Raw genomic sequence first — 15,108 nt, 5'->3', positions numbered from 1 at the left:
GAAAATATTGGTCAAAAGCTGTATAAAATTACTATGTTTAGTAAAAGAAAACCTGGACTTTCAGATCTCTGTTTTACCAGTATTTTCTTTTGCATATAGGGAATTTACTTAAATTCTGGTTAACTTCTTATGCAGTTCCAGAAGCAAAGATGGAAACAACAAACCTCAGTGTGTCTTGTCCTCTCTTGAAGAGAGGCTTCAGACACAAATGCAAGATCCTTTATCATGCAACAAGTCAACATAGAAGAGATGACACAGTTTACTCATTATGAAATAGATTGTCTTAGAAATTAATTCTGGTGTATCAACAAGAAATACAGCAAATGAAAACTGTTAATTAATAATTGCAATTTTCTAAATGACAGTAATGCATTTGAGATGCCACTTAAAATTACAGAAAGAATATGGTACAGCACTTTGGATGTCACAGTGTGTTTCCAGGAAAGAAAAACTTGCAAGATTAAAGATCTCAGTTACTTGGCTGCTTTATAACACCCTAATGTAGAACTAGGTTTCTTAGACAGATACAGAGATGGTCTAGAGGCATTCAACCATGAAACTGGGCCCTTTCTGCTACTGGCCTATGATTTAATGAAAGATACACTTAGGGATAAGGTCCTTATCCCTATCTAATGGTATAATGGTTTCTTTACAGCTGTGGTTTATGGCAAACCATTCTTTCCCTCCTCCCCTCTCCCTCCACCCCCCCCCATTATTGGTTTCCCACATCCTGCAAACTTAGTGAACAGCTTCAAGGCAGAAACACTGTCCCCTAGGCTAGTTTATGCTGCTATTGTTAACTTAAACCAAGCAATACCAAGTGGTACCTTCTGAAGACAAAGACTTATTTCTCCCTCTTTCAGGAAGCTTGTGATCTTTGTAAAGGGTGATATTCTTTGCCTCTCATTCCACTTAGTTGACTAGGAAAGATCATAGAATGGTTTGGGTTGGAAGGAACCTTAAAGATAATGTAGTTTCAACCCCCAACCATGGATAGGGACGCCTGTTAGACCATGTTGCTCAGAGCTTCATCCAGCCTGGCCTTGAACATCCCCAGGGTTCCAGCATCCATGTTTTCCCTGGTTACCCTGAGTGCCTCACAAACCTCACAGTAAAGAATTTCTTCCTAATATCTAAAGTTACTCTTTCAATTTGAATCCATTCCTTCTGGTCCTGTCACTACATGATGTTGTAAAAAGTCTCTTTTTGTTGTGCAGGCTCCCTTCAGGTACTGAAAGGCCAATTAGGTCACCCTTAAGCCATCTCTTTTCTAGGTTGAACAAACCCAGTTCTCTCACTCTGTCTTCACAGAAGTGCTCTGTCCCTCTGATCATCTTGGTTTCCCTCCTCTGCACTCGCTCCAACAGGTCCCTGCTCTTTCTGTTGGGGACCCCAGAGCTGATGCAGCCCTGCAGGGGGGCTCTCACCAGAGCAGAGCAGAGCAGAGGGATCCCCACCCTGGCCCTGCTGCCCACGCTGCTCTGCCTGCAGCCCAGGACACGTTTGGCTCTCTGGGCTGGCAGTGCCCATGGTGCCTCATGTGCAGCCTCTCAGCCAGCAGCACCCCCAAGTCCCTCTGGGCAGGGCTGCCCTGGGGCTGCTCATCCCCAGCCTGTGCTGAGACTGCCCTGACCCAGGAGCAGCACCTTGCACTTGACTCTGTTAAACCTCACGAGGTTCCCATGGCCCCACTTCTTGAGTTTATCCAGCTCCCTCTGGATAGCAACCCATCGTTCAGGTGTGACAGAAGAAAAGGAAGATGCCTCATTGCTGTCCACATGAGGCCAATACAGGAAAAAAAAGGCAACATGTAGGCATTAGGTGTGTTGTAGAAAGCAAAGCAGAATCCCTTTTTCTGGTCTGCCAACACACAGCCATTTCTCACTAGCTGTTTAGATATTCACTCATCAGATTCAGAAATGAGGCATTATAACAATATATCATGGCCAGTCCATATACATCACTTGATGAAAGAAACCAGCTGTGTCATCTCAAACCATATTTCCTGACATTTTTCAGGAAGGATTTATTTTTTTCTAAATTATTATCCTCTTCAGGAAGCAGACAAAACAAAGATTTGCTGTCCAGCCAGGGGCAAATCTTACAGGATTTGTGCAATGCATGTAGTGTAATGACTGGGGAATGTCATGGTAGCCATATTCTAGCCCTTTCTTGAAACAAAATTTTGGCCTTTTGAAGTGCTGAAATCCTCTTGCAGGTTGACTAGATGCTTGAGAGAAATCCACTGTTTTTAAGGGTTTGTAAGAAACTCCACTTGCAGAGGAAAGCAGTAGCAGACAGTCTGACACAACTAGAGTCTCTGAAAGACATCCAGCTTGTAACAAGCTGCCTTGCATGACACAATTTGACATCTGCCCCCTCAGAGGAGACTTGCTACAAAAATCTGAAGATCTCATTGAGATACTACCATGCTAAGTGCTCTGTCATGCTAATCTGAAGAACTGGAAAAAAACAAACACAACAAACAAAGAGAAACAAAAGAGATAGCAATAAAATCTCAGGAAAGCATATTGTGGCAGCAGTTACATAGTGCTGAATACACATTTTAAATTGTCTTAATTTTTGTCAATTTTACCTGCCTTCATTCAGAACACCTGGGCCACAATTTGGCAGAGGGAGCCACCAATCTTTATTCCTAGATAATTTCAAAAAGAAGTTTTACTACACATATGAAGACATGAGTTTTGTAGGTCTGTGTATAAGGAAAAAAAATCCAGGCTGATATCAGACAAAGTGGATTCCACATAGGATTTCTGGAATTAGAAATAGTGGAGAAAACACTTTCAGGAAGGAAGACAGGCCCAGATTGAATGGGGGAAGCATCATGCAACTGGAAGCATTAGTAACGTAAGTACTGGCACCAGTGGGATGCTAAAACTTCCCAGCAGATTCACAGCTCTCCATCTGCACCTTGAAGAATGGTGTATTAAGACATCCTAGGTGTATTAAATATATTATATTAAATATATCTGACACAGCACAACTTTTTCAGAAGATCATATAAATAAGGCAAAACCACATGAAAACCATGAGGTAAATCCTATACAATAATTACTGGAAACAGTGTGGAAAAAATCCCTTGCCATTTTTCTTCCCTAGACTCAGAAAAAAACCAGTTTTACAGTAGAATGAGGAAGTGATGACAGTCAAGCAGTTTGACTCATCAGTAAAGAAACTTTTCAAAGATTCCCTCCTGATTTTTGACATGATAATACTCAAGATATAGGGATCAGCTCAACAACCCCAAAATATTTTTGGGGAAGATTTTATGACTTTAGAACATAACTGAGTACTGTAACTTGTCTCCCCTTTGTGTGGGGGAAGGAGACTACCATTACTATAATTATGGTGATAAGATTTTATAAAGTATTCTTGCAGGGGCACCAAATTGAATTAATGTTCAGGAGTTGTCTTCTGTTGCCCATCCCAGAACAGGTGGAGCCAAGATGTCAAAATACAATGTTGAAATTGCTTTTAGAGATAACAGCACCTCTTTCACCTGCCCCAAACAAATGATAAAAATTTTGTTAATAAAAGACATATCTTTAACAGCCCCTAAATCCTTAACAATTGCATCCAATTTCATCTTTTTAAGGCAAATTTGATTTGTCTGATAGGTCAGATAAAGAAGCCACTTCTTTTCAAAGAACAGAAGATTTCTCAAGCTCACTGTCTGTACTGTAGGCGTGGACTTGTAGAGAAGAGGCCTTGGTAAGTACAGTCTTTTCCCTTGGGAACCACGATGATTCACTGAATACCACTGGCAAAGGCTTCATACCAGGGTCTCCACAGTGATCAGTGATTCTATCCTTTTAATTCAAAACAGCAGGGAAAACTCTTTTTCAATGAGGGCAAATAAAATCCTTTTTTGGTAAGTTAATAGAGCAGACTCCTCAGGGCAGACTTGGTATTACTTGTCACCTTCAGTTCAGTGAAGTTGTCCTCTTGCATTACAACTGCAGAGGAAGACTCAGAATCCAACAATTTTGAGATCAGTCTGCATTTCTAAACTACTCATCTCTAAGTCAGCAGGGAATCTTCATTCTTTGCAAAAGGACAGCAGTGTTCTAAAGTGGGAATGAGCAAGTTACCAGGTTCCTAAAAACATGCTGTGGTTGTGCACATTCACCTTGAAGGTGCTCTGCACTTGAGCTCTTTGGAAAACAAAGACAGCAAGAAGCAAAATGTGTACGAATAAGATAACTTAAAAGCTTCAGTTAGTGGAAAAGCTTTTTTCCATATTTACATGATTAACCATTTACAAGCATTTCATTATGGATGACTTTCATATAGCCACCTACTTTCCTCCAAAATCCCTGTTTGTCTAGAGGTGGATCTCGGTGTCCCTTACGTGCTTTTAAGTTTTTGAAAGCCTCTGCAATATATAGTGCCCAGCCAGATGAAAGCCTACACAAGTTGCATGTGACAACTTGGCATATGTCAGCAACAGACACTTTTCTTGAGAAAACTCAAGGACCACAGGATGAATGCTGGTGGAACATGCCATTGTCAGGAAAGAAGCTTTGTCCTGGCCGTTCTAGTAGTCTGTACTGCAACTGCCAAGATAAAAAACCCATACAAAGTCAGACTGCAAGACTACCTAGCTTAGCCCTTGTTGGACAGAGGTCAATAGCTCATGCCTGATGCACAAGTTAAAAATTGGAACAGCCCATTGTAAGACCTTTGTAAGACACCAGAATAGTAATTTGAAAAATCTTAGAAACTTCCTATTTTTCAGTTTTAATATTTCATATGCCCTAACAGATTACTTTTTCATGGATTTGTCTACTTGTCCTTTCAAACCATGTACTCTTTTTTTGTATTCACATCTTGTAACAAGGAATTCCATACGTCAAGTACATACTGTGCAAAAAAGTTGCTATCTCTCCCCACTTTATTTTTTTCCTTTGAAACTTGTATCTGTTAGTTTCATTTGATGCTCCTACTTCTAGCGGGCATGATAGTGAACTATTGCTCCTTTTTCAACTTCTCCCTTACATACCTCTTCCTCATCTCTTTTCCAATCAATTACTTTCTGCATGAAGAAAACTATGAATGTTAAGCTGCAGGTATAAGCAATCTCAGTTCTGCAAAGTAAAATTAAGTTTCTCCTGATGTTTGGTGTAAACAAGGATGTCTCAGTTCTAGAAACATGAGGTTCTAGAAGAAAAAAAAAGCCCAGCCCCAGATTTAAGTACAGCTCAGCAGCTTCTTTTGGAAGAAACTTATGACAGAACCATGAGAACAATGTGTTCAGAAAGGAAATCATTTGAAGAGGATCAATCAGCCACTTACTGCAACCAAAAAAATCCAACTATTTATACACCAGAAAATAACCCATTCAGATTCAAACAGTGACCCCAGGATTATCAGCAAATATAGAACTGACTGAGGTAAAAAGTCTTTGGCAGTTTTATCAAGTAAATCTTAAAAAATAAAATGGGAGACAGACTACTTTTGTTTCCAGCAAATAATCCAAAATTACAGGAAGTGTTGTATTAGTACAAGGTACAGGTCTTAGAGAATGCATGCTGAGAATCCAAGTCTGTTCTGTTAAGCCATCTGCACATCAATGAGCTCCTCAGGGAAAGAGGAATGGTCTAGCACTGCCAGCCATTCAACTCCATGCAAATGGAGTGTCATGAGGAAAAGGCACAGCACTGAGATTCCTACTAGTAAACAAAGTAAACACCAGAACTTCCATCCACAATGTGGAACAGCATCAGAGATATATCTGTTGACCTTGCAGGCATCTTAGTAAGGAGCATGCCCAAGAAATCATGATTGTGCAAAAAAATACCTAGTCTTGAGAATAGAAATTTCAGTATATCTTGTTGGCATCTAAGACTAAGTGGTTTTTGTTTAGGGTCACAACATGATCTTCCCACTGATGGCACTCACATGCCCTGTGAGGCTGTTTTAAAGGTCAAGATAAAATATGTGAAAAGGAAACTTGATATTTCATTAATTGAGCACAAGTCACCTCTTCCAGAAAGGAAGAGAATTTTATAACCCTGCCCTTAATTTTTATGTCATGGTATGCTCATCACCTAAACAAAGCACAAATGCTGTATGAACTCTTCACTAGCTCAGCCTCCAGGACTCTGATGTGCACGTTATTGCTTTCAAGCCTCATTCTCTGTCACTAGAACAGGCTCTGTAAGTCAGAAGTGATACAAACATCACAGAAGAATCCTTTGATAAAATTTTTCACTGTCAGCACTGAGATAGATGCTGAATGATTGTTGGGGTTTTCTATTAGTAATTGTCTTGCAGTGAAGAAGGACACTTCTGATGCAACCACTGATGAATACAGAGAAAAAATGAACCACACTTGAGGAACACATACCTGTGCTCTCCTTGTGCAACTATTATTTTTTGCTATTCTACTTCCCTCCCTTGTGGAAGAAAACACTTCCTGTAAAATGCCTTTTCTCCCAAGATGAGTGGGAAACAGTCCTATGCTTCCCCACTGAATCTCTTAACTGCAGCACTAAGAGGCTTATGGAAAGGGACAGACATGGAGGTAGCAGAGCTGCAAAGAGAGAAAATACGTGTTACTCTTCAGTACACAGTACCCACCATGCACAGACATATGGACTCCAGGCTGAAAAATACAGGGAGGTGGAAGAAATAAGCGGCTGGAATCATACAATTTGTTCTCTATTGCACATGTTCCCAGTGTATCAGCATTTGTGTTCAGAGATGGGATCAGCAGATGCTCAAGACAAAGGAATACTGCTATGTCATTTGATGCTCTGGCTGAGCACATCCTGAGAATAAACAGGAATTCATGGTCTAGGTGTTTGGCTTCAGGAAAAGGACCAGTCTTGAGACTCCTGGGTTGTTTTTTTTCATTTATCTGAAGCAGGAGAAAAATCTTCTCAGGGAAAAGGATGCAAGTCCTCACTGCTCCTGACAAAATGCATCCCTTCAAAATAAGGGTCTTATCACACTGTGCATTTTCCTGAATATTTAAAAAAATCTCAGAGACAGGATATTTAATATGCTGCTACTAAGTCATCACAGTTACAGATGTGGGGGTTGGCTACATCTAACATGCAATACAAAGAAGTTGAGGAAAAATGTCTGTAACCAAGTTCACATCATTATCCCAAAATAAGTGGGTGTAAGACTGGCAAAACTGACAAAACAATTCACCTGTGTTCATAATAAGCCAGCACTAATTGGTAATTTTCTCGACAAATATGTAAGAATGTTGCTTCTGACGAAGATTCCCACCATAAGACAATCACCTTTCCTGAGCTAAGTCTTTATCCTACAAACCTCTCTACAGTTTTCAGTAGTGGCTGTGATAACCTGAACAAACTAGTAAACAAAAGCAGAGATGAGAGGTCCATAAGGATGTATATCCTACAGCTACTGAATCCTGTATATAAAACCCAGTGGAATAAAGATAACTCAGATCCATTGGGAGGAAGAAAGGAATGGAATTGTTATTTACTGAAGCTCAATCTTACATGGAAATAGCCCCTCTGACCGAGCTGGAGGCAATAGCCAATATCAGCATAGCAGAGTAGGCTGTAAGAAGACAGACCTACGGTCCTGAAGCCCACAGCTGCTAAGAATGTGCACAAGTCTGAAATAACTTCTGCAACTAAACTTTCACTAATCATGAGCCAACAAAAATGTGAAGAAAGTGAACGTGATCATGACTGTCTAATGGAAATGAAAGATAAGCTAAGGAAGGGAACAGCTGTATCAGAGAGCTGCACTTCAGACAAGTGAAGTATTCAGTGTGTCACATGCGTGAGTGTACCAGAAACAGAAAAATGCATATTCTGTCCTATTAATTCATGCCTGAAGTGAGTGATGGTGAAACTAATAAGGTATTAACATAATTATTTAACCTTCTCACAATTTGTCTGGTCTTGAGTGACAGAAAATATGTGGAATTCAAGAGTGAACATGAACATAATAGTTTCAAGAGAAAACACCTTCCCTCTCTGACATAGTTTCTTTTATCAGTCCTTTGGGTTGATGACTATCTACCTGTCAACAGATTTCAATGACCTCTTAACACTGACTATACAAACTACAAAAGACAGAGGAAAGTGGAGTAAGAAAAGAGATCAAACAGGATGTTGAATCCAATCTCTGAAGACTCTGATACAAGCAATAGAACATTTTTTACCTTTGAGAACTATCAATCACACCCCTTGCTGTTGGACAAGGGAGAAGTTGCAAAATACTGAGTTTTCCTTTAACTTGGCACCAACAAAGAGCCAGAGCTGAAGCTGCTTCCTGTTCATTTTAAGGATGGATGGATCTTCTCTCCAATACAATTTCCAGCTGCTGACATTGTTTTCTAACATAAGCAAACTAATTTTCATAACACTAGGCAAATTTTAACTGAACTCCTTCACCAAGACACTATTGCAACTGATAAGAGCCACCTGGGCCTTGGGGTTCAAGCCTGGGTCTGAAAACATCAGCCGATTTTAAAAGTTTACAAAGTCTAAACAAACAGAAATCAAAATACAAAATAAGCTACACAGAATACAAGTATCTTACAGTGAAACAAAGACAGATTTAAAATCCTGTCCTGTATAACAACAGCAAATATTTTGGGCGTGTGAATTAATAACTGAAATTATAACCAAAACAAACAAATGAAATTACTTTATTTAAACTGTTAATTTCTATGGCTCTGTGCCAAAATTCAAGATGGCAACCAACACGGACATCTCCAGTCACACGTTCTAATATTTTTCTCTGCTGATGGTTGCCATGTGATGAAAGTATGGAATCTTGGCTATTACCAGACTAGAACAGATTGAAATGGCTGAGCAAGTGAGACTTTATGTTCAAACCTGGACTTTAGGAAGAACAGCTGCAGGAAAGATCTCTTGTCTTACAGAAAGATCTCACAGTTAGTGATTTGTCCCTTGAAGGGACAAAGACTCAGCAGCAGAAGCTCCCAGAAACATTCATTCATCTCAGCTTGCAGGTGTATCACCACAATCTGCTTTCACAGATGTTTAGATACTCTTTTCAGTGGGTTGCTCTCTCACCAAGGTCTCCTCTTCTCTCTTTTTTGCCTGATATGAGAATGTGATGGTGTGAAGTCACTGCTGCTGGTTCTTCCGTTGTCCCATACTTGAAGCAACTCTTGGGATTCCTCACCTGGAGTTCTGCGTTAATCCTTCTCTGCGAGTAGAAGCTGGGAAAAAAAACCAAAGTTTTTTTACTCAAAGATTTCGAGTAATCATGGAGGACTGTTCAACGGGGAAAACTGATGCCCTGCTCTGCAAATCTCAGCCATCACCAGAAACCTGAGCGTCCTTACCACACAACCTCTCTGCCACAACAGATGAGATCAGAGACCAGTATAACAAAACCTAACTTAGTAAGCTACTGTGTGAAAAAGTACTCTTGGTATTCCTTTCAAGCACCAGAATACCTTCTTCACTCTTGCTTCCTACTCATGTGACTCATCTCTTCACATGCACCCTCCTCTAAATCTTTCTCCCTTATCAGTATGCTTTATCTCTTTCTTTGGGTCTTTTACTCATTTGCTTGCATGGGAGTCTATTTCCCCACTCCAGCACATGCTGAGGACCTTGCTGCAGGAGAGCTGAGGGTGTGAAAGGTAGATCTTTAAAAAGAAACAAATTGGGAATATGGAATGTGGCTCCCTTCCCCACCCAATTATTATAAAGAAACAGTTTTGACTTCTACATACTGCAGCATTTTACTATTTAGGCATATTATGGGAAAACGTCAATGCCATCTTCACTTCTTTTACTTAAACATACTTAGCCCTTGAAAAAGAAAAAACCAAAACACTTAGAAATGTACCAAGTTTATTTTGGACAGCTTGCATTTTACAGCTAATCTAGTAGGTAGAGCTTGTCCTGTGTATTTAGCACATCAGCTTGCTCCTAAACATGAGTGACATTTGTTGAGAGATGTTTATTAAAAATATTGCTATATTTAAAGAAAATACAGTCACTCTCCTTGAAACATACAGCATACAGCCAAACATCACATAACACAGAGGATCTGGAAAGACGTTTAGAAAGTGGAATTGCCAGCTACGTCACCACACAGAAAGCTTGAAAACTGAAGTAGGAACCAAACTGTCAACCATGTGCATTAAGGCAGGATACCCGTCCAGAAACATATCCCTTGGCAATATGCTGAAATTAAGGAAACAAAGGCCCATGAGAGAAGGCAGCCAACTTCAACCTCATTTTCCCGTTTTGAAGATGTTTGAGCCTTCCTATTCCTAGAGAAATGCATTGCACAGTTTGTCTTTTCTCACAAACTGAGTTAAAATCACTTTCCTTGAGTTCTTGTACATTCTTGTACCTTGAGGACTCAGCACAGAGAAGGGCATTCCTATGTCTACAAGTAAATATGGACATTCCTATCAAGAGTGGTGCTCATTGCCAATTCAGTGATTTCATAAAAATGAATGTATATAGCGCTCTGAAGTTTTCAAAGCTATTGGTGAGCATTCCACCTCCTTGCAGTTGAGTATTTGGAGGTTCTGGTTGAGTAGTGGGAACAGAAAAAGAGCTCATTGCTGACAGAAGCCAACATTAAGGATTGATTCTCCCCAGTGATAAAGAGTCATTGCTGTGAATCACCACGTACAACAGCATGAACCTCCTTTATTCTCTGCCTGCCATGAGGTGTCAAAGTATCTGCCCATATGTCTGTCCACATGTTTACACACTATTATGTCACCCATGACTGCACCTCAAAAACTCAGAACAGTCACAGTGGGAAGAAAAGGATTACCTCCCTTTTATGGATAGAATTCTGAATCACAAAAAAAATCAAAGGAGTTGCATGAAGTCATTGAAGAGATATCTGCACACTGAAATTCACTGCCATATAGACTTCCCCAGCACAGGTGTACATAGCCTTGCTCACAAACCAGCACCTAATCTAGTGTGCTTCCAAGCTGCAGGAATAAGACAGAAACAAGCACAAGGCGAGGTGACAGTATTGAGTCAGAAGCCCATGCTAATATTTTTTACAGCTAGTTGGGACAGTTTCATCTTACCCACAGAAAGTTTGTAGGAGAACTGAGCACCTTTATTGAAGTCTCCCGAATCTAATGTTGAAAGCAGGAACTTTCTTTCTCCCTGAAAAGCTAAGATTATCCTAGAAATTCAAATTTTTTTTTACTCCAGAGTGAATTTCTGATCTTAGAATGATGCCCAGCATTCCCTTGATAATACATAGGATAACTAAGAAAGGCAATAAATACATGGGGTTTATTTATATCTACGGGTGACTGACACTAGCAAGCCAGGACAGCTGACAACAGAAAGCCAGCCTTCCCTCCCCCATATTTTGGGCACAATTTCAACCTGACTTGTTGGACCAGGCAGGCAAGAGAAAGCAGCAGTTCCAAGTCATGAAAATTTTCTTGGGGGGTGGCGAGGTCTGGATGTCTGAGTGTGTGTGGGGAATGTGATGTGTATGCCATGAACAGTATATACAACTGTATTCCAGAGAAGTCTTCCTGCATAAAAAAGCAGCGAGCAGACTCACTGACCAGTGGAAGTCAGCATGAGCCTTCCTACTCCCCATGTAACACTCATCCCCACTGCTAATGCCCTTCTGTACTTGACAGCTTTCTTTCTGATTTCTCTTATTCACTTCTCTACTCCCTGGTTCACTGTGGCTCCCTCTTCTTTGGTTCTTCTCCACATTTCATTTCATAACTTCAGATACACTTTTTAGCCTATTCACACACATTTTGGCTTCTATTTTTAGCCTCAATAAAACAATGCCAGATTAAAACAAAATCCAATTTGGATGGGCAAAGTCATTCCCTCTATAGGTAGCCTAATGCCAAAGGACCAGATGTGAGACAGAAGCAGCCAAAATATTATATAACCTCTCCCGTGTCTTTGCACACCTGATATTGAAGGACATTTCCAAGACAGCAAGGAAACACAGGCAGCTCACCATCACCTCACTACTGAGAACAAGCAGTGCCCAAGCCTCCCGTCAGGCAAAAATCCCAATTGCCTACAACCATCACTTTTCCTGCTTCTGAGTTTGTCAGAAGAAAAGGCTCCTAAAATTCAAGCTGAGTTCTAGCTCTTAGATAGGGAAGCTGACTCTAAAGACTGTTCTTTCCATTTTCTCCTGCTTTCTCAGGAAGAGTCCTGAGATGTGGAATGTCCTTTCAGTGGCATGAGATCAGCAGCAACAGGAAAAAAACCCTTCCTTTGACAAAAGAAAGGCAAAAGGTTGAGTAAAGATGTGAGAGGCAGGCTGCTCTCACAAGTGAAAGACTAAATGTCATTTCTGATGATTAGAAGCGAACACCGACCCTCAGTTCTATCTGAGAGGCGATGGCTGAGTTGGATGCTCTCATCTGAGAAGGGCCTGGAATGCTGCTTCTGGCAGCACTTTACACTCTGCTGAGGCTTAATGAGACTTACATACACTTTTCTCAGAACTCAAACATAGTCATGTCCTGCTGATAACTTGTATCTGTTTTAAAGGTAGTGATTCAAAACATCAATATTTGCTCATTGTTAGTCATAAGATAATGGTTCCCTGCCCCTCCAAAGAGCACTAAGAAATGGGGTAATAAGAAAGCCTCTTTACCATTCTCCTTTCCCTTCAGGCCCATCTGGTACTAGAGGCTTGGTGTGTGTGTCACTATCTGACCTGGGACTGACTGATCAATTAAAGAAGGGAGTGAAATTATTTTTACTCCCTTCCTGTGTGCTCTCTTTATAAAACTGTGGAAGTCAGTAGTAATAGAGAAATTATTCAGGATGTTTTTGTGATGCTTTAAAAAATCAATGGCTTTAGGAAGATAACTTTAAGAACAAATGTGCAACTAAATATCCTCCATTGTAACTGATTCTTTGCCCTCCCGAAAAGGGAGGCACAATAGTAGGATTCAACTCAAGCCCAGCTTTCCAAAGTATGATAAAAGGGACTAATTCTGTTTCTCAATGATCCTTTCTCTGCATGGAGACAGCATTACAGAGAGATACTGACAGAGCTGCTGTCAGTATCTCTTTTCTGCTGCACCAAAAAAGTTTGATGCAAAGTGCTGGATATCACACAGGAGCTCCCTCTTCAATGATTCACCCAGAGCTTCTCAGCCAGACAGGTGGTTCTGAAAGGATTTATGTGGAAGAGCTCATCATGACTCCATTCCTGGACTAGGATAAGTAATGAAGTGACATCAAAAGTTTCTCTTTTGTGTCATAAGATACCTTGTGCCTGGGTCTTCAAAGCAGTCTGAGGTAGAGGTTACTTGAGGTGCCCATTTGAAGGTCATCTTTTGAAATGAAGACCATTTGTGCAGTCAGTCACAGCAACAACACAGAGAACCAGGAGAGTGGCAAATGAAGACTGGAATTAACAGGATTACTGAGAAGGAGGAAGTGTACCAGCAATGTGCTGTGTAGAAACCGGAGTGATTTCTATTCCCAGCTGCTCCTGATGAAGGATTTGGACAGTGTGGTGAGACCAGCTGAAATCATAGTCAAGGTTCCTCCTGGGAATGTGGTAACAACATAAAAATAAACACATTGGTGTTCAACAATCTGCTGCTTTCCAAGGCTGCAGGGAACCTGGCAGAAGCTGAGGAAGTCTGGACAAGGCTGGGCAGCTGGGAATTCCACCCCACTGTAACAAATGGCTGGAAGACTGACACAGGCCATGCACAGTGGTAACAGTGCATATTACATCCCAACCCCACCCTTTATGCTCCAAGAGAGTTGAGACATTCTCATTGATAAAAGAATCTCCAAATTCCACATGTTTTTTTTTTGCTTGTTTAGATCTGGCAAAAAATATTAAGTATTTGTATGTGTCTTGTTTACATGCCTGCTGTGCTTACTTGCCCTTTTTTTTCCTGGACCAGGACAATTTAGAAGCTTGTACATTTGCACACCTGCTAAATGAATCTAAAGAGGCTGCACTTCAAGAATAATGTTCAAGCTGTGGGTAGGCAACAGTCAGTCAAGACTTAGCACCTCCAATGCTAACTCTAATTTCAGGTCTCCAATAACGACATCTAACAATATGACCTTGTTTTGAAAGTCCATACAATAATCTTGGATAAAAAAACTTCAGAAATAGACAGTCAACTTGTAGATTTCCTGTAAAATGAAAAAAATCTAGAGCATATTAGATGGTGAGTGAGTACAAAAGTGCTCGTTACTGTCACTGGTTTACAAGCAGGCTCCATTCACTGCTCCACACTGGACCACACTGCTTACACAGCCATCATATTTCGATGGCATTCAGGAACTGCTCTCCACCTTAGCCTAAAGAAGGGTATCACTAGAAAATTAAGAATAGCAGCCTGTCTTCTACACGGATTAGATCCAAACCATTTTATTAATCCCCATATTCTTCTAGTCTCTTTGCAGTTCAGGATGCAGTTTTAAGCCCTTACAGATGATAACACAATTTCAAAGAGTTGCATACTTTGTGGACTTGGCATTCAAGCAGATACAGGGGCAGGTGAATGTCTAAAATAAACAGACAACTGTTCATCACCCTGCAACTAAGCACAGCTACAGCACTAAGAATCATGGGAAATACAATCCAGTCTATACCAACTCGCTCAAGAAGTTTCACCCTAGTTTCAGACTGAGTTCTGACACTCGCTTTCTGCCTCAAGTATTATCCAGAGAACTAAAATACAAATAAATTAGTTTTGGACTCATGTTTTCAACCAGACTAGGTAGAGATCCAAGACTTTGCATGAATTAGCAGTCTTCACTGTCAAACTTGAAATGCATATTATTAATTTTGACCTCTAATTCTTATGGTTTTTTTCTCCTCCCAGCAGACACAGTGGAAAAGTTATGTGGACACTAGTAACATAAACATCAGCACAATAGAACTGCATTACTGTTAATCAGTCTGATAAAGGAAAGATGAAGGTCCTGTCAAGCTTGGAGCCATCAAGTCTTGCACAGTTTTAATGATTCATGTTTGTAATTATATAGTTTATTAGTACCTTATGTTTCCGTCACAGCAAAACAGAACCCCAGAGGTGTTCTGTCTTCTGAAGCTTTTAAAATAAAAATGTCACAAACTTTAAAGAAGTTGGCAGCAAAT

At 40.4% G+C, this 15,108-nt stretch overlaps 1 protein-coding gene across 3 annotated transcripts in view; it reads right to left on the bottom strand.

Moving 5' to 3' along the window:
- Positions 1-200: 200 nt before the first annotated feature.
- TTLL5 (tubulin tyrosine ligase like 5) overlaps positions 201-15,108 on the bottom strand; it is a 132,495-nt gene continuing 117,587 nt past the window's right edge. For 2 of the 3 annotated variants that reach the window (XM_058025396.1, XM_058025397.1), the window contains one exon: positions 6,405-9,205. In XM_058025396.1, coding sequence (XP_057881379.1) covers positions 9,165-9,205 — 41 coding nt within the window. In that variant the 3' untranslated portion in view covers positions 6,405-9,164. Of the gene's footprint in view, positions 2,463-6,404; positions 9,206-15,108 lie in introns of those variants that run through there. The other variant, XR_009114530.1, reaches the window with a different exon arrangement.

The sequence above is a fragment of the Melospiza georgiana genome, chromosome 6 (assembly GCF_028018845.1).
Source record: "Melospiza georgiana isolate bMelGeo1 chromosome 6, bMelGeo1.pri, whole genome shotgun sequence".
In the NCBI taxonomy this organism is placed as follows: domain Eukaryota; kingdom Metazoa; phylum Chordata; class Aves; order Passeriformes; family Passerellidae; genus Melospiza; species Melospiza georgiana.
The sequence above is the reverse complement of the archived record's forward strand: the minus strand, read 5'-3'. Positions and strand labels throughout refer to the sequence as shown.